General features: G+C 44.6%; 1 protein-coding gene across 9 annotated transcripts in view; it reads left to right on the top strand.

Moving 5' to 3' along the window:
• The window catches only part of ST3GAL3 (ST3 beta-galactoside alpha-2,3-sialyltransferase 3), a 188175-nt gene that overhangs the window by 151635 nt on the left and 17372 nt on the right, over positions 1–19168 (top strand). For all 9 annotated transcript variants that reach the window (XR_014184203.1, XM_082054126.1, XM_082054128.1 and 6 more), the window contains one exon: positions 8758–8904. Coding sequence is in view for 8 of the 9 variants with exons in the window: in XM_082054126.1 (XP_081910252.1) it covers positions 8758–8904 (147 nt within the window). In the remaining variant the exon portion in view is untranslated. The remainder of the gene's footprint in view (positions 1–8757; positions 8905–19168) is intronic.

Raw genomic sequence — 19168 nt, 5'->3', positions numbered from 1 at the left:
AATTGAAGGAAAACGGCCACGCTATTGGGTGCACAAAGCTTTTGGTAGTTCTACTCAGTTTATCTCAGCTGGTCCATCAGTTGTGTTTTGGCCATTTGCTGTGAAATGAACTTTGCCCACAACTGACAAGTGCAGAAAATACTGAGCCTGGACTAGACAATCAGCACTTTGACTATTTGGAAAAAACTCTTAAATGTAAATGCTCTTTTTGGATTACAGTTTATTTAAATTCTCATATTTTAAGAATATTAAATAGTCTTACTTCAAAACTCATCTTTTGTAAAACACCTATTATTAAGGCAAGTCTAGAAAATAAAGTAGGGCAGGAGACATCTTCCCAGCCTCTTGATATTTTGACCTGCTTTCTCCTCCTTAAGGAAGCTGAATAATTTGTATATATTCTATATGAACACTCAGTAACCATACAAATTATTTGGCTTCTCGTTTCAGCAAAGATGCCAAAATAGGAGAAGACAGATTTTCTGTGTACTCTTGCTGTAAAAACAATGTAAAAATTTCCCTAGAGGCTCACTTTGAGATAACTTCAGAAAACGATGAGGGTTTCTAGGCCATAATTCTTGCTGTAGTGATCCTTTAGCTTTTTTTGTTGTAATGTGCCAAGAGTTTAGTCTAAATATGTGCTGTTTAACGAGACGTTGTTTGTATTCAAACTCATGAACCAGTTCAGCTCCCTAAAAAAAGACTTTGTTGATGGGTGTCCTCGGATGCCCTGGGATACCCTCATGCTTTGTCACCGAAGCCTGTAAAGAAAGCTTTTTTCATTGTTTTTTTTCATTCAGACATACACTGTTGTAAGTGGAGCAGGTAGCTGTGCTTGGAGTTGGGATCACATGTTTTCTGTTACAAGCAACTGGGAAAATATTCTATCATTTTATTACACCGTCACCTTTGAGCTGATATTTTCCATGCCATGCGTTTGGCGCAGCTGGAAAGTTCAGCTAAAATAACTTAGCTGTCTCTTAGGATGAGGCTACTGAAAATTGACAGTTTTATGCCTGTTTAAAAGAAATAATAGTCTCCCACTCTGTTTTGCTGAGATCCTGCAGGTCCTCAGGGCAGCGGCTGGGAATGGTGAGGCTGTGGCTCTCCTGTGAAACCCCCTGGCTCTGCTGGCTCCTGTTGTCCCAAGTGCAGAGTCTGTCCTACCAGCCCCCTGCCCTGGCCCGGTGCCCTTCCCCGTGTGGTCAGCTGGGATGCAGCATCTCCAGGGATGTAGGAATAAAACAGGATTTACCTTTCAGTGGCTTTTCCACAAAGAAACTGGGGCACAGACTGGGAACAGGGAACCTGGACTTGCAGGGCCCCCCTTTTCTCCTGCCCGCTGGGTGTAAATAGTTCAGGAGCCCTATAAGGGTGCATTTTTCCTTCCTTCCACGGCTGATCTAGAATACTATAGCTTACTGGAGCTTGTAGTTGCACTTTGAGGTGCCCTGGGTTTAATTGCTCTATTTGACAGACTTCTTGAGCGGATTTTTTTTTTAACATATTAAGTTATCCTTTCAGACTTTTTAAAGAGCTTCACGGTTGTAAAAATCAGGCTGCCAGAAGTTACGAAAAGCAAAAAAATAACATTGCATTTTCAACATGAATTCAGTTCTCCTCTGCAGATGTTATCCTTAATTACATCTTGGCTCTTTTAGAACACAGCTGCCTACCTAGTGGAGAGGGAAGACTGAGATTTAGACTCATTTCTGTAATGCGAGACATTCAGCCTTTGTGTGAGTAGTATCAGAAGCTGTAGATGATGATGTGGGTAGGAGAGAGGAAAGGAGAGGAGAAAGAATGGTCTCCTGGTCACAGACACTGAGGATTCCTCTTGAGGAGGTGGTTTGGCCTTTAACTGACTAATGTGATGCTGGACAAGTTAGATCAGAATTTCCCAAACACAGTTTATGTCTTGTGGGTGGAAATGCAGGAGAGTTGGGTGTTTGGCAGCAGCAGTCAATGGAGTTGAACTGTGAGCTTAGCAAATGTTCTGAGAATTCCGTTTAAGGTGTCTGAAGTATAGAAGATGCACTGGAAACTGTGAGCATTCATCTTTGTTTTGTCCTTTGTAAACTGGTGTAACACATGCCAAATATTGCAGAGATGCTCTAAATATGAAAGCACTGTTGGTAAAGCACTTAGATACGTGGCGATATAAGAAAAATCTTGTGGGAAAATTAGAAAGTCACTGTTCACAACAGAAATCCTGAGCTGGAGCTGCAGGGCGGTTCTACTTCACGCACTTACTAACATGTAGATTTGGCCTTTCAACCGTGGTGTTCTTTTAATAGATATTATATGAGTATGACATTTCATAAACAATGTCATAAAAACAATAGCAAAATAAAGGGCCTGGTCCCTTATGGGAATAAAATACCCTGTAAATCCTGCTGATATTATAGGGCTTGTTCTGCTCTGGGATTTTTCTGAAACTGTGCTACTTCAGATATTTTTTCATTGAGGAATTATTTTTATTCACAGACAAAAAAAAAACACGACACAAACATAAATTATCTAAATCCTTTTACTAAAAACTTCCGCCTTCCCTAAGATATTTCAAAACAGGAAAATTGCTTCAAATTTTGGCTCAAAGTCCAGTTTACATTTTGAACAAAGGAGTCTGTAGTACAGTGTATCCATCACCCTTTCTGCTCGCAGTACAAACACATCTTCTGACACACTGTATGTGAACTATCATTTACGCTTTGACTTGTGAAACACAGTATTCATCAGAGTAATCTTTAGTTTTTCTCTGCAGCTCCTCTGACATGGTCCAAATTCCATTTTCTTCACAGGACAATCTCTTTCAACAGCGTTTTGTTATCTTACAACTGCAAACTGTATTCTGCTCTCAGTTAAATGGGTAAAACTCTAGAAATAAATTAAAAACAAAGGAATTCCTTTTTGTTTACATCATAATGTAAAAATAAATTCACTCTCCTGACTCTTTAGAGCTGGTCTTGGCCTCATGCTACCTAGTGCTGTGAATGGGAAGACAGCAGCTGGTATTAGACCAGCAACACAGGGGGTGACATCTGCCCACATTTAGATTGCCTGTAGTAGGTCAAATGAATTTCAAAATGCAGTAGGCCTATTTGTATATGCTTTTCTGCTTATTCATAATATATGCTTGCAGGTAAACGGTAGAAGTTTCTTACTAACAGCACGCTGCTGTGTTTTAGCAAACCGCTGTGTAACACACCAACAGCACCCTCGTGTCAGATGGGACAGCGTCCAGTCCGGTGTGTACCCACGTGCCATCTGGTTTACGTGTCGGGCACAAAGTTTAAACTCTACAACCACTACTTGAAATTAAGTTTTCATTCTCTTGTGGTTTTCAACCTGGTTATCAAGCCCAAAGAAACTAATCTCTAGCCTATGTAGTGGCTCAGCGCTCCCAATGAAGAACAATAGTTAGGTTTTGCTTTAAAAAACCAAACAAACCTCTAGTAGTAATGTGTGGTTTAGGTGCTTTTGCCTCCATCATGCTTTGCTGCTCTTTGCTGCTGAAAACACTGTGTAGAAAATGTATTTGAGTTTCATGCTGAGAAATGTTATAAAAGCTAAATCTGGTGGGTTTACAACCTGTCAGGAGTTCTCTTGGGTGCTGTGAGACTGTTGGGAGATGAGGAATGGGGACGGGGACAGGGGAATGGCCTGGGAAATTGCAACTGTTTGATTTTAGAGTTGGTCAGTGAGAGGGTATTTGGAGACAATAAACAAAAATGAGAAAATATAAGAAATATCATATTGTTAGATAGTCCAAGAGCTGCATCTCTTTTGGCAGTGGGACAAGGAGAAGGTGAGGGAAAGGTTGAGCACAATCTGCAGTGTTCCTGCGTCAGGCAGAGTGAGAGCTGTTCAGTGGGGCAGATAAGAGTGGAACAAAAGGCTCTAGACTCTAGAGCGTTTCTAGACTCCAGAAACTGAAGATAGGACAATTCAGAACAAGTGCTGGCCATTGGAGCCATGTACAGAGGGTGGTGAGGGGTTCTTCACTTTGAGGAGGGTAGGTAAATATATTTGAAGTGTGGGCTAGTGGGTCTGGCAGTTGACCATCAGCCGAGACTGCAGGCCCTCAGCACGTCTGTTCTTGTTGCTAAAAATTCCCTGTTGCTTTGATAATCGGTGCAAATGATGCAACTTAATTTCTATTACTGCTTGTAGAAGAGCATTTTCTCCATGTCTACTTGACTGCTGAGAAATGCAGCATTGGCTGATAAGATGCTTCTTTTCCAGTGGAAGCACACCTTCCACATCTCATCCAGTTATGCCTGAGCAGGAACCTTTCGAAAGCTTCTACAGATGGATTGCAGCAGTCCTGCTGCACCCCGTGTTTGTGTGACAGTGAGTGCTTGTGGATGACGGATATAGAATAAACCACATTCCAGCCTAGGTGGGGGCAGAGATCCCAGTGAACTGTGTGCTCCCAGGCATGGTGAGGTCTTGTGACTAGTATGTCATCCCCTGGCTTTTTCTTTCCCTCATGCCCTTCTTTCTCTCCATTTCTGGTGTTATCAGAGTTTGAAAGAGCAATAATCTCCATTTAGCTCAAGTTCCCTCTCCATTTTTTTCGTCCTTCTTGCTGCTCTGCATCAGAGTATTGCACACACAGACTTGATTTGACTTTGTGTTGTGCATAGCTGACCTTTGCAAACCCCCTTCCCGTCAGATTTACAAGTCTTCCAGAGCAATGCTGCGTGTACTGCTAAATCCAGTAGTATCACAGAGGTACTAAGAAGCAGCATCCGTGTCATCAGGATGCAGCAGCATTACCGCTCATTTTGCTTAGTATTTTAGAAATGTTATTCTGGGGGACTCAGTCGCCTTCTAGCTGTTTGTATCTTCTGCTGAGGTGTGCTTCTTGGCTAAGGCTTCGAGTTTCCACATTTCATTTTAGTGTATGTTGTGAATCTCCTTGGTAAATCTGAGAACAGGAGATGGAAAACTGAATGGAGACAAAAATAGTTTACAGCCAGCTGTCCTTATTACCCTTCAGTATTCTGTAAATGGATGGAATGAAGGATTATAGCTGGATTGGCTTCTCCCTGTAGCTATTAGGTGAGCCCTGCCATTTTTTATCCCTTCCTCGTAACCTGCCATCTGTGGTCGGTCACGTCTGTACCCCTTTATTCCTGGAGTGGTGTTTCTACAAGGGCTGTTTCTGCCTCTCTCCCTGGCTGAGAGCTGTACAAGAAACTGGCTTGAAAGCCCTGGCCCTTTTAAATTCTTTCTACTTTTTAAATAGTCTTCTCTTAAGCCTTTCATTATGTCCTTTACAATTATACAATTTTGAAAGCAATCCAAGATTGCTTAAAAATGCCATGGCCCTCAGAGACTTGCTCTTCAGTTGTGTTTTCCTGTCTCCCTCTCTCTGTATTGTTTTTATCTTTATGCTTATGCTATAAGCTTTTTTGGCAGCTCTTAGCACCATGAACACTGATCTGTGACTGTGGCTCCATGTGCACAGTAATGCCAACAAATAATAAATGTGAGACCTTAACATGAGGAAACACAATTTCCATCCTGGACCGTATGGTTTCCACCTGGATGCCAGGAGGTGATGAGGTACTGTAGGAACATCATCTAGGCAGTTTTCAGACTTGCTTTCTGACTTGCTATCATTAAGATAATCAGGAACGGAGGGATTGCGTCCTCAGAGGCTCACCCTTACGCACTGCAGGCTTGCTCACAGTAGTGGAGGGGATGCCCCCAACCTCAAACTGAGAGTCTAAGCTCCCAGATCTGGCAGAAGAAGCCTGATTTCCCTCCTGGTGCTTGCTGCTCCTCCCAGCCTAAACACGGACAGAGTTCCCCGACGGGATGTAATTGCTTTGGAAGCGTCGCCGAGCATCTGTCTCCAATCAGACCCAGCACCGCAGCAGGCGCGGTGGCGGCTGAGCAGCAGCAGTAGCGCGGAGCCTCGGAGGGGCTGCGCTCGCATGCTGGGGCTGGCGGTTGTGATGCTGCTCTGCTTTGGAGCCACAGGACAAAACCACGAGGCTCAAGATGTAGCTCAAACCACGAGGCTGAGAATGTCTCCAGGGAGCACAGTTCTCCCTAGAATTGTTTTAGAAACTACAGAGGAAAAACGTACCAAAATGGGAGATTACCCTCAGTGGTAATCTAAGGGGAACCGCACAGAAAAGTTACGGGGGAGAACGTGGAGCACATGGAAATGAGACAGAAGGGAGACACCAGAGCGATTTCAGAGCTGTGTGACAGGTGAGGAAAGCGGTCAGGGAAATCGCCTCGGTGAGTGAAAGGACAAACAGACACACTGAAGGGACCAAAGTGGACAAGCTGTGCTCTCAGCTATGGACAGGATGCACTGGCATTGAACTGGACAAGAGGAGCCCAGGTATGGTCCTACCAGTTCACAGAGCACTGGGAAATGCGTGACTGTGATACGCGTAATTATCTTTCTGAACAGCTCAAGCAACTGCAAAGAATAAAAGTCTGAAGTGTTTAGAACCTTTCTATTTTTTTCCTCTCTAATATTTTGTGTGTGATGTAAAAGCCACTTAAATCCCAGAACTTCAGTCGAATCTCTTATGGAGTGTGAGTCCAAACAGAAGGCGGCTTTTGTCCACTCTAAATATCTTGCAGACCTTTGGTGTGAATTGTTTGCAAAATTTAGGCAATGCCATATTCAGAGATGCATGTGAAACCATATTCAGCTTCTGAATTTATTTTAGTTTCGGGGTCACACACTATTTTGCCAAGGTGTGCCTGCTTAAACCCATGATAAGATGGTTTCACTGAATGAGTAGCTGTTGAAGATTTTTGTTTATCCTATTCATTTCTGTGAGACCTGGAGCATGCTTAATGCAAATGGAATCTGTGATTTTTATTTTCATTTAACTTTTTCCTCCTCCTTCCCTGGAAGTGAAAGACCTCTGCTTTACATGTGCCTTTAGGAAATTCCAAAGGTTTCATATTTATCCAGTTTTTAATGAATTTTCGCAAGGAGACAAAACTCAGCTGACATACCAAATCCCTTAAATCCCTTGGTCAAATGGATTTTGGACTTTATTAACGTTTGTAAAGTTGATATCTTTTTCTAATTTTTTTTAATGGTGGGATGACTCCGTGTCTGAAAACATCATATTATAATGGAAAGTGTTACACTGCTTTGACACCAAGGATTCTTTCTAATTCAGTATGATGAAAGAACATGAGTGTTAATTAGGATTTTTTTTTCATTTAGAGTCCTGAGAGCACTTTGTTCTTGTCAAAATACAAACTTACACTCACAGGATCCTTGCGCTCGTCAGCAAAAGTGTATTATGTTTGGGCATCTTTGAGGGGGAACGTGGGATCAAAACAGGACAGCAGTGATATTTATCTTAGTCTGTTGGTTTGGATAATAACATGCATCCTCATCGAGTTTGCTGTGTTAATGCCTTTCGTAAGGCAAGAGCCATCGACCGGTTTCATTCTTCAGGGTCTGAAATTCAGCAGCTAAAGACAACCGTGGATTTGTTCCATGAAGAAGCCTCGGGAAGGTGTTTAGCACCACAGAGTTGACAGGAGCCACGCGCAGTGCGAGGAGTGTGAAACGCAGCAGGCAGAGGCTGCAGCAGAACTACCATCAATAATTACAGGGATAATCACTACTGGGCAGGGGAGGCTCCCGAGGACTTTGTAAGGGATCATCAACATTTTCCTCAGGGCTTTGAAAGCAAATGTGAAGTCACTGTTAAGCAGCAAGCAACCCAAAACTGGTGTAATAATGACTTCCAAAGCACGTGCGGTTTATGTAGAGTGTATCGTCTGCCTCTGTTGATGGTCACAGACATTACAGGGAAGATGTTTCACTGCTGTGAGAAGGAGGTATTAAATCAGACTACCCTGCCAAAACTCTTGCTTAGCAGATTTAAATTCCTGCCATCCTCCATGTGCCTTGCTCTGAATTTTTAACCCGAACAGAAATGAAATGTTAGAACGTAATTGTTCTGTAAGTCCCGTGAACAAGTAGCCTCCAGTTATTTTGAGGCAGTACGTGCTGTACCCACTGACATCTGGACCAGCAGGAGCAATGATATCGAGTGATGTGGCCGGGCAGTGGTGTTCAAGGCCAGTGTTCTCCCATCTTTGCAGGGTAAAGACTTTTGTTAAAAAAGCAATTTATTGGGAAGACATAAAAGACATACTTAGATGTTTTTTCCTGTGTACCATGAATATGTATGGCCCTTCACAAGTCAAGATGTCACCTTTATAAGCTTTTGGCTTAATTCACATAAAACCTAAAAAAAAGGGAATGAATCTAGGATAAAGTGAGAAGCATGTAGCTCACACTGAAAGTAGAGCTGTGTGGTCATTTTTAGCTCTTTGAATGTTCCTAAAAAGCATTTGCTGCCCAAGGGTACATCCCCTTGGAAGCAGGTGGGAGTGATCACGGCTTGTGCTGGACAGCTTAAACCATTAACCAAACGAGCTGAAGTGCTAATAAGAGTGGAGAGATGGCACCAGGGAGGGGTCATCCATGCTGAAGCCCAGGCCTCTCTGTCTTCCTCACACTCTTTATCCAGACTAACTCAACTGCATCTGCACCTGCTGCTGTCCGCTCTCCAGGACATACCCTCCCACTGCAACCTTGTACTAGTACCTTGTGGTGGCGAGCAGGGACAGTGGGAGCTGCTGCCAGTAGTGTTTGGGCTTGTATGTTATTAATAATAATAATAGCAAACTGCTGTCTTTTGTATACAATTGTATTTATTGTTTTATCTTGCCTTTTTTTGTTACCAGAGTGCCTCTGATGGTTTTTGGAAGTCAGTGGCAACCCGCGTCCCAAGGGAACCTCGTGAGATACGTATCCTGAATCCCTACTTCATCCAGGAGGCAGCTTTCAGCTTCATCGGACTGCCTTTCAACAACGGCCTGATGGGCAGAGGGGTAGGTATAAAGTGGAACAAGAAAAGCCAAGGGGAAGGAGGAGACACCAAGCAGCAGAGCAGGCTTACGCTGTTCTTCCTTTTCCTTTAGGCTTCTGCTGTTGGACATTAAAGGGAAGGGACTTTGGCTCTTTCATGGTGGCACCACTCAGCCACCTTAAGGCCAAGGCAAGATCCATCCTTGCTGGTACTCGAGCTGCTTTTCTGGAGGCAGCTCTGAGGCTCCCAGCATGACCTGGGTGGTTTTGTGTCACCCACAGCCTGCCAGAAGGTCACTTGTTTGTGTGGGTGGAGGGAGTTCCTTCCCAAAAGGAAGAAGGAACCCTGCTCTCTGCACCCTCAGCACATCTGGAAATGGTGTGGGTCTCCCTAAGGGTCATGCTACTGTTTTACAATTAACTGTCCTTGTGGAAACTGCAGCCTAAAGTTACTGATATTGCATGTCTCATCCTGTGTCCTAGGCTTATAGTAAAATAGGGTAAAGGTTTGGTTTATGAGGCCTTTGGTAAGAAATTCTGATCTTACAGGGGCAAGTTTTAGATGTAAAAGCTTACAAAAGAAAACAATGTTGAACGCAGTTTTAGGTCATTGTCATTAACAAAATACTTTCATGGTTATTCTAGTATTTGTCACCCCCAATGCAGCTTTTTGGAGTGTTCGTGTAGAGTAGGTGGTGACTTGGTTTTCCTGGATTACTCACTGCAGCGCTGTCCTCAGAACCTATTTATATTTGCTCTACCTAATACATCAGTCATTAGAGAAAGTATTACTTGGGTGGGTAAATTACTCATGTACACATGTGATATAGTTGTTGATAAAGACCACACGTGACATTTTTGGGCACATTAGCACAGCTGACAAACCCAGAGAGAAGCACTTTTGCTGCACAAGGTCTGCTTGCACTGCCCCAGCACTGTCCTTCCATTGTTATCAGTACATAAGATGTGCCACGTCGCAGCACCGTTTTGGACTGCACAGATTAGTGCCTCATTTTCCATGTTCTAATTATATCATGAAGTCTTCAGAAATATTGGAGACATTTGTTTTGTGCAGGTCAGATGGGTGGGTGCCTGGGGACAGAAAATTCACATCTTAAAATGCGGTGTGCAAGATGTACAGACAGATTGAGCCACATAGAATGGGTCTTCTGTGAAATGCATTGCTGCGTATGTATGTATAGAAGCTGTCATGGGGTTCTGGAAGCGCTAGATTTTTGCTTTGTGCACTGATGGTATCTTATCCCAAATATTCCTGTCAGCTAGTAAGTAACTTAGTTCACATCTCTGCATTCTCCAGAACTTATTCTTAGAATGATGCGGTCTTGATTTGTCTTCCAGAAAATCAGGACTGCTGCCCCAGTAAAGGACAGAAATCATCAAACTTCTGCCTTTATTTTCTCCAGATTGGTTTTTATTTTTAAACACGTTATTTTAATACACAAGATATTACTTAAACTGAGAGGAGAAGGGAGAATCCGGAAATGAAAATGCTGTGAACTGAAGTTTATGAGGTTTTGATAGGTTGTTTAACACACATCAGATTGGGAAATGAAGGCATCTTAATTGAAACCTGATGTTTCACTTCATGAAAGTCCATTCGAGCATTTTAAGAATAGTTTATGGAACTTTAAGGCAAGCAATCTTTGCCCGTGACCCCTGCTAGATTGTGTAAATTGTAGTTTATTTCTTCAGATGGGGCAACAGGAGCTCTGCAGGTGCATCTGTGGGGCCAGGATGTTAGTGAGCCCTGTGCTGGCTGTGTAAGCTCTAACATAGTGGTTCCGTCAGAGTTTAAAAACAGAGAGTATTTCTAGCTTGTGGGTACAAATTTTACTGCAGACATCAACTACGGGCTGCTGTCGTGGAGCTGCTGGGGCTTCACGCTTCAGGGAATGCCAGTGCATCAGTGTAAATGCTTCAACAGAAGCTACTGCTGCCGGCGTAAAGAGGAAATAAGAGCTTGAGCAGGATCCTGGTGATACGTATTTGATACAGACCTTTTTTTCACTGAGACATTAAATGGGAAGAGTGGCAATCAGTGCCTGTAGATGAAGAATCCAGCTCTCATTCAAGATTTGAGAGAGATCCAGCGGGATGAGTGAGGCAGCTCGAGCAAGGAGAATTGCTCCACAAGAGACAGCGTGACCCAGCCACCGCAGAACATAGCTGGTTGGGTTCGGGGTCGTGCTTTAGAGATGAGAGACAGCCTGGAAAGCTTTACTCAGGAGAGAAGCGTATGAACATGGAAAAGGAAAATGCTGAGGTCTAGTGAGCAAAAGCACAGTGAGCGGGATGTGTCCAGGGTTTCTCCTGGGGAAGCAGGATGGGGGCAGATGGGTATGGTGGGCAGGCTACACACAGGAGGATCAAGGCTGTGGATGCCTTAGTAATCAAGGCCAACACGAAATCCTCATAAAGAGCAGTAATATTCCAGTCTTCTTTGGTTCTGGTGCCTAAATAAACTTCAGTGGTTCTCTTGCACACCACATATGGTAACAATGTGCTGCCAATTAACTTTGTAATTTGGGAGCTTTTTCAGCAACGTTGAGGAAAGCTAGTGAAATAGTTTGGGGCTGATCTCAAAGCGTTTTTCCCAGGATTCAATAAAGGGTAAATGTAGTAACATCCTCTGCTTTGATAACATAATTTGGGCCAGATGATTCTGGTGGATAGCAGGGGGTACAACTCAGATGTGCATTTTGATTGTGCTTGTGGCATTAGTAGCTGAAAGTCTGAGCAAGGAGCAAAACTCGTCACACATAATGAACAGTGACTTCTCTGTGTGGCCAGTAAAGCTTTCCAGGAGTTTCCTCAGCCCATTTACCGGAGATTTAAGAAGAGGGAGAGCTGTTCCCTAGTAAACGTGAACTTCTCTCTTCTTGGGATAAACCGGTGATAGAGAAAAATTTTAGTTCAGGATCCTAGCAATGTCTGGGGAAAATTCAATCTTAATGCATGAAGATGGTTTTATCACTAAAGAAACGAGCTAGTAAAGATCATCTCTTTGATTAAAGAATCCTCTCAAAGAGTGGGTGCAGGCTTGGCTGTCTCACCAGGCAAAGGTGTGTGTGTGATTTATGTTTATGTGGAAGGTCTGTGCATACAGGTCTTTTGGGCTTGAAACCAGACCTCACTGGTATTGCAGCTGGCAGTTCAGGCATGCAATAACCTACCTTACAGTGCAGACAGGTTACTGGGGGACAAGCATGAACATCAGTTCAGAGGTGTCATTGCCTCTTGCAAGTACAACACCAGGGATGGTTTTTGCCATGGTGCTTTTTGCTGTGTAGTGAATAGTCCTATCCACTCAGTAGTGCTCAGAACCATTGGAGCAGGCCCTTTCTGGCTCCTCAGGGAGCCCTGAGCATGGTGTGAGGTGGCCAGAAGAACATTTCAGATGGCATAAATTATCAGGACTCTGAGGACTCCAGTGTGGACTGTGGTGGTTGTTTCTCTCTCTCTGCTGGTTCTGTGCATCCATGGAACTGCTTATGATTTAACTTTTTATGAGATTAAGCTCTGCTGCCCAGAACCATAAGCCTTTGGTTTGTTTGTGTACTGGAAATGGCTGAATCTATAGACTCCTTACTAAAGAGATAAAGCATTCTCTGGACTCCACCCAGGCTCAGCACCAACTTGGTGAAGGAGGCACCATGTCCAGGCAGTCTTATCAGACACCTGGCCATGGATTAGCACCTCTGCAGAGTGCTGACAGCCCACATCCACTCAGGGATTAACCTCTGATGCTGGCGCATTAGTATGTCTTACTTGCTGTTGTGTGGTTTTGCCTGTGAGCAAGCAACCTGTCTGGAGGTGCCAGTCGTGACCCTTTGCTCCTCAGGCAGCTCTTCAGCTCCCCTGGCTGGTCATAACGACGCTTCCTCTCATTAGTGTTGGCCTTGGTGCCAGCAAGCTTCCTCTCTCGGGCTGTTCTTGTGGGACTGTCACTGTGTGAAGGCCATGTCTTGGGACCTGTTGGGTCTTTATGGAGCAGAAGAGAGGTGGGAGATGGCAGGAGCAGAGCAGTCACCACCCCATCCTTCCATATGCGTGCTTCTCCTTTTTTTTCACTCTGATGGCATCTTCTAAGGCAGGTAGAGGGACACGTAAAGGGTCACTGCAGCTGCAGTCAGTTAAATGTAAGCTTTGGGTTTGCAAGACAGCGCATCTGCTCCATGGGCTGGACTGTTCAGTCCGTTACCACTGCGGTGTGATTGGTCCATGGGCTGCGGGGGAATGGACGCTCAGACAAGCCATTCTAGGGGTAGCAGGTAAATGCACACCACCCACTTCTTGGTAAATGCCTAACCGTGTGCTTCTGCACATGATAGATGCAAACCAAAGGGAGTTTGCTATTCAATGAAAGTGTATGTCATGAATTCCCATTTAGCATAGGGTGAAGCATATACCACAGAAGGGCTAGCACATAGTAAAGTCATGCCCTTGCTTCCCCTCTGTTAAATCATTAAGTCCTTAAGAACATGCATTGCACAGGAATCTGCGCCATGGCAAATGGTGAATCAGAGCTTGGGCATCAAGTGAGATATGGTCAAAGATATTTGATTTGGGCTGAGTCATAAGAGCTCAGCAGTTAAAGGCAGAACAGAAACCTGCTAGACCAGCAACAGGCCCCTTGCCCTTCCCTTTTGCTCTGCTGCAGACCACCAGTTCTGGAGGCTCTTTCTTGCTTACAGCAAGGGATAAGTAGGGGAGGTGAAGAAAAAGTGTTGGGGATGCTCTGCTTTGTCTTCTGAAGTGCAGCTGGTTCTGTGCATGGATGGAGGTGGCTGTGGGAGCAGCTCTGCGGGTTGTAAGCTCCTGTGATGGGAACCACTCTGCAGAATACCAGGCACTTGTCTGCTCACAATAAGTGATGCTAAATTGCTTTTTATGCCATATTTCCAAACTGGCCAGCTAAGGGAAGCAAATTTGGCTCGGGGCTGTTCCTATGCAAACATAAATGAACAAAAAGAAAATGCAGTGACTGTGTATATATCATTTGATTGATTTTACAGTTTTGTTCTGTGCTTCTTTTGTTTTGAAAACTCAATTGCTATTAGGTGATCAGGTCTATAACTGATAAAACTGAGGTAGCAATTTTTCCCAGGTAAGCAATTTTTCAGGTTTTCCCTCAAATAAGTTAATATAGTAGTCAAATAAATTTCAATATCTAGGTGTATTATTGTTTGTAGGCAGTTTAGCCATGCTTACCCTTTTTAACAATTGGAATATTCTGGACAATCCAATATGCCTTACCCTGCGCTAAGTAAAATCCCATAAATAACTGGAACTCATTTAACATATTAAGGGAGTCAAATATTTCTAAAAACAGATTTACAGCAGTCATTTCCTTCTAGTCCAGCAGGCAGTGACACAGGAATGACCCGGGCATGGAATGAAAAGCAGCGAGAGCTTTTCACATGCACCAAGCAAAAAGCAGTTACGGTCCACCGGTTCGGTCACCAGCACGGGATCTCCAGCACAAGTCCATGAGGTGATGCTCAGCCTCCATTAAGTCCGGAGGTGGGCTGGTGTTCATTTCTGCTGACTGGCTTCTTTCTTCTGTGGATAGAAGTCAGTCTTTAAAGCCTCTTCAGGGCGACCAGTGGAAGATGAAGCAGCAGTGTCTTGAGCAATGCCTTTTGTCTTTCACCTTGCCGCAGAGAATAGTGCAGGAGCAGTTAGGAGAACCTGTCCTCTGTCTGTACTGCTAAAGGCGTTTCTGGTCCCCTGACCTGGTGGCGCAGGCTGGCTGTGTTTGTGCTACACAGAGTTTGCAGTGATCCCTGATGCAGCACAAGACAGAGAGCTTTGCCTCTCTTGTTTTTGTGCTTTTTTCACCCAGGATCCACGTGCATGTGCTCTCCTCACCCATGGCAGAATGTGCCAGTGGGCCCCTGGGAGGAGCCACGCTCCCAAAGCGCAGGCAGACTTTGCTCAGCACTGCTGTGGTGACATGTTGCTCACCACTGTTTGCTGCTTCTGTTTGTCAGACAGCCTTTTGGTGTCATCTCTGGCACGTCTGTCAGTCTGCTGTGTTCTCTCAAATGGGAACAGGCAAAGGGCTGGTTCCCAGGGAGCATTGTATTAGATAGGAGCATCACATTTTCCAGATGTTTGGGCTCAGCCAACCAGGCTGGGCTTGGAGATGTGGACTGTCAGTTTACGTTGACCACACTGTCCAGGGAGGTTGCCGTTGCAGTTGTTTACCAGAGCTGGAGAAGGGATGTTGAACCTGGTACCCACTGGGACAGGCACCTGTGAGACACAACAGCAGGTACAGAGCTTGCAAGGCTGAGTTCAATGCTTTTGGCAGGGAACTGTCAGGAGGAGGGGACTGTCAGTGCTCTCTGGGGTCTTGCCATTCACAATCTCCCCAATTGGTAGGCACCAGTTCAAATCAGAAACTCATCATGGCCAGCCCAGGCAGCCCCCATCAGCATCCCCCTGAGGATGGCCATGCCGTGGTCTAACCTGCCCTGGCCAGGCTCAGTGCAGCTGGGCAGCATCCCGGGAAGTTTGCCTGCGTGCTGGCCATCATTGGGCTGCCGTTCTTCAATCATATGGTTGAAAGAAGCATTGCTTGGTGGTACAGGAATATCCAGGCACACAGAGGGCTGTATGAGCAGGAAGACAGGCTTTGAGCTATTCCAACCCAAGATTATTATTCCTGTTGGGATTTTGGCTTTTTTTCCTAGCAATGGCCTGAAATAACAGGAGGCCTCCTCAGTTGTTTGAGAGGGTTATATTTTCATAACTCAATGCAAGAGGTGTGGTGTTGCTTTGGTATGTCTTTGGGGCACGGCACGAGGGTGTGTGTGCTGAGGTAGCCCTGACACATTGTGCAGGACATAGCCAGCCAGACTGGGCACATCCATGTCTGTGATGCCTGACTTCTTTTGGGGCCACTTGTCCCACAACTTGCCTCAAAGATTGTACGTGGTTCATTAGGTCTGGATGAGAGCTTAGCAGCAAAACTAATTTATCTGCCTATGAACAGTCAGGACAGCTTGGAAGCTGTGTAGACGCAGCCAAAGAGTAATTATAACCATTTCTTCTCTCTGATACATGTCCCCACTCATTTGCCACTTCTCTGCTGAGAGGAAAGAACCCTTTCCCCTGGACCTGGGGAACACTTCTGTTCCCTAATGACACTGCTGAGCTGGCTCCTCTGTGGCACAGCCCGGGACACATCCCTACATCCTACAGGGCCTCCTCTTGGCCGTGCCGCAAGCTGGATGCGAGGCAGTGCTTCATTTTCAACAGAAGGAAGGAGAAGCAGAAGGTCAGCAGGCTGTCACAGGAGAAAACTGCTCAGTTTCTATAGTTTAAACCAAATCAGGACTAAAGCACCATATTGACTTACTAATGACATGTAGTTAACTGGCAGTCAGGATTCTTTCATACTTCCGTTCAAGCTGGCTCCTTTCTTATCAAGCCTCTCTAATTCTCCAGTTACTGTTTAATCTGTGGGATGGCTGCTGCTTCTCTCGCAAAAGCAGTTTGGAGCGAATGCCCAGTTATCTGTATTTGATCCAGATGCATGCGAGTGCACACACACAGTTTGTATTCATGTTCTTGTCTAGCAGGTGCTGTTATCCACGCTGTTTACTAAGGGTGTTTACTCTGCAGGCACCCCCATGCGACCCTAAGAGTTACTGTCCTCAGTGAATAGCAGGGATAATATTTTTTTAGAGTATTTTCTAGGTGGTCCTGCATCAATGGGACATGAGGCTGCATCTCAGCACTGAAGGTGTGAATGGTGGCAGATCTCTGTGTTCAAGAGGGACGCACGCACTAGGCTGTAGCTACCATAGTATCAAATGGTGCTAACATAAATAAGGCATAATTTAATTAAAAACTGCCATCAGATTATCAGTTTCTGAATGTGATTTTAGGGCAACGCAAAACTATTTTGCTAAGGACACCATATGAATTTCTGATAGTTGTAGGGGCAAAAGCAAATATATCTACTACAATCTGAGATATTAGGAAGTCTTTGGTATTTTAATAATTTTTGAGAGAGAAGCAGGCAGTACTGAGGTACTGGCATGTCAGGAGCTACTGAAGAACAGAAACAGATAAGGAAATTATCTCCTATTTTTCCATAAAGACCGTTGGAGGTATTACACATAAAGTCAGGCAGATACTTGGTGACCAAAGGCAAGTTCACTGTTATTCTCCAGACAGAAATAAGAACATGCTTGAAAGAAAGTTATGGTGGTTTGGCAGTCTTCCCATAAGGTTGGGTAGTGTGATTAATTCTCTGTGGTTTTTAAGACTCACATTAGAAAGTTAGCTCTTAAATGTTAACTTGGACGGTGAAATTCCCTCCAGGCGAAGACCCTGAGTCTCCCTGGAGCTGTACCGTGGGAATGGGCCCAGTGCAAGTGTGGGTGGCGTTAACGCCATCGTATTCCCAACAGCGACACGTTCTCAAGGACATAACCATTTACTCAATGTGTTTTGGACACTGTAACTACAGCTCAGTTGAGGGAAAGGGGTTTGTGGCAAGTCCACTTACCAGCTGATGCAATTCCAGTGACATCCAAATGTCATCTCCTATGTAAAACGTAAAGCTGAGAATATCTGAATTTGAACTGCCATGCCTGGGAAAACAGGATGTTTTTGCATATTTTGAAATTCGGGGAAATTTTCTTATCGTTGCGTAATAAACTTTTTCCAATTTTTTTAAACTCATCCTTGATATTTTATGGCTAACAGTGAATTAACAATTAACTAAAGCAACCAGAATAAAAACATTATTGTTTGTGGTATTAATTGATATTAAACAGTGAGAACAAAATGACTCTTCTGTTTTTCCTAACCTCTGGAGCTGTCACAGGAGGATGTAGTAAGGTCTTTTCATTGCAGATGTGCCCTGTTACAGTTGCACTGCAAATGTTTGAACTTAACATCTCACTGACTTGGCCATAAGCAGTTTTGCATGTTTGTCTTCACATTAGTACAATTCCATTGCACTGTAGTTGTCCATAGCACATGGGTTGTGCTCCCAGCTAGGGTATGGGTGGATTCATTGCTGGAAATTGGTGGTTATGGGACTGGTCAGGCAATCAGAAGTGAGCCAAGGTAATGTGCTGCCAAAAGCCGGTTCCTTTGAATGAGAAGCAGAAACTCAAAACTTTGTGTTCCCAGTCTGTTAGGAACATGAGGTAAAATGCAATAGCATTGCTTACCAGTTCAGAGTAAACCATTTAAAATGCAAAATGTAAGCATGCAATTGGTTTCTACATCTCTGCTGAGAAGCTGTCACTCTTGGTGGCTGGCTGAGCATGTCCTCTGAATTCATGACACTTTTATATGGCAGTCTTAGAAGCTCTACAAATAAGGATAAGATATGTGGGTGGGTTTATCAGCCTCTCCCTAGCCCCTGGGGTAAAGCTACCTCTGGATTCACCCGGCTAAAGGGGAGCTAGAGAAGTGTGTGAGCTAGGGTTTTACACTGGAAACACCCGTCTGTCACAGCGGTCGTGTTCATCTGAAGGCACAAGAGGAGTTGCGGCCATACAGCACCACTGTCACGGGGCCTCGCCAGCAGCCAGATGAACCGGGACGGGCTGAGGCTGGACTTTGGTGTGAGTGGCAGGTCAGCAGGTGGGAGAGGACAGTCGGGGTGTCCCTGCTATGGCACAGGCCAGACCGCCCTTTGCCTGTGGGGCTGCCTCTGGGCAAAGAAAGGGGTCTCTGTGCACACTGCTGATGGGCTCTGCCTGATCTCCCCACCTCCCAGAGCTGTTAACAGCTTCCTTAAACTGCATTTGCCATCAGTAAAATTAGCACTTTGTACTGTTCCTCACTTCTGCTCCTGTGTGGTGACCCATTTGGGATGAGTGTTCCTCCCTCACCTAGCTGGAAGCCAGTAATGTGCATAGAATTGAAATCTAGTGGTCATGTCTGATTTAATTTCAGAAGACTAACATATCCACTGTGATTCAGCTTGTCTGCTGCCCTGTTCTCAGGATGGCAGAGTTATGGGAGTCCAACCACTTTCATTAATCCCTCTGCTGTGCAACAGTCCCCTGGAGAGTCTGGTCATAGAACCTCAAACAAGAGCTGCTGCTCTTGTTTTAGGTGCTTTGCAGAAAGCTGGCTAACATATGATTTTCTTAACAAGTTGGGTGGCTGTTGACCCCACAAGCTGGCATCGGGCAGCTGATGTACAGATATAGCCCTGTTCCTGACTTTCTGTGCAGTAGCAGCAGCGCCCCTGCGAGCAGAGACAATAAGAGGAAATCTTTCATTATA

The sequence above is a fragment of the Streptopelia decaocto genome (assembly GCF_964273445.1).
Source record: "Streptopelia decaocto genome assembly, chromosome: 5".
Taxonomy (NCBI): domain Eukaryota; kingdom Metazoa; phylum Chordata; class Aves; order Columbiformes; family Columbidae; genus Streptopelia; species Streptopelia decaocto.
Note: the sequence above shows the minus strand (reverse complement) of the source record. Positions and strands in the feature narration are given on the sequence as shown.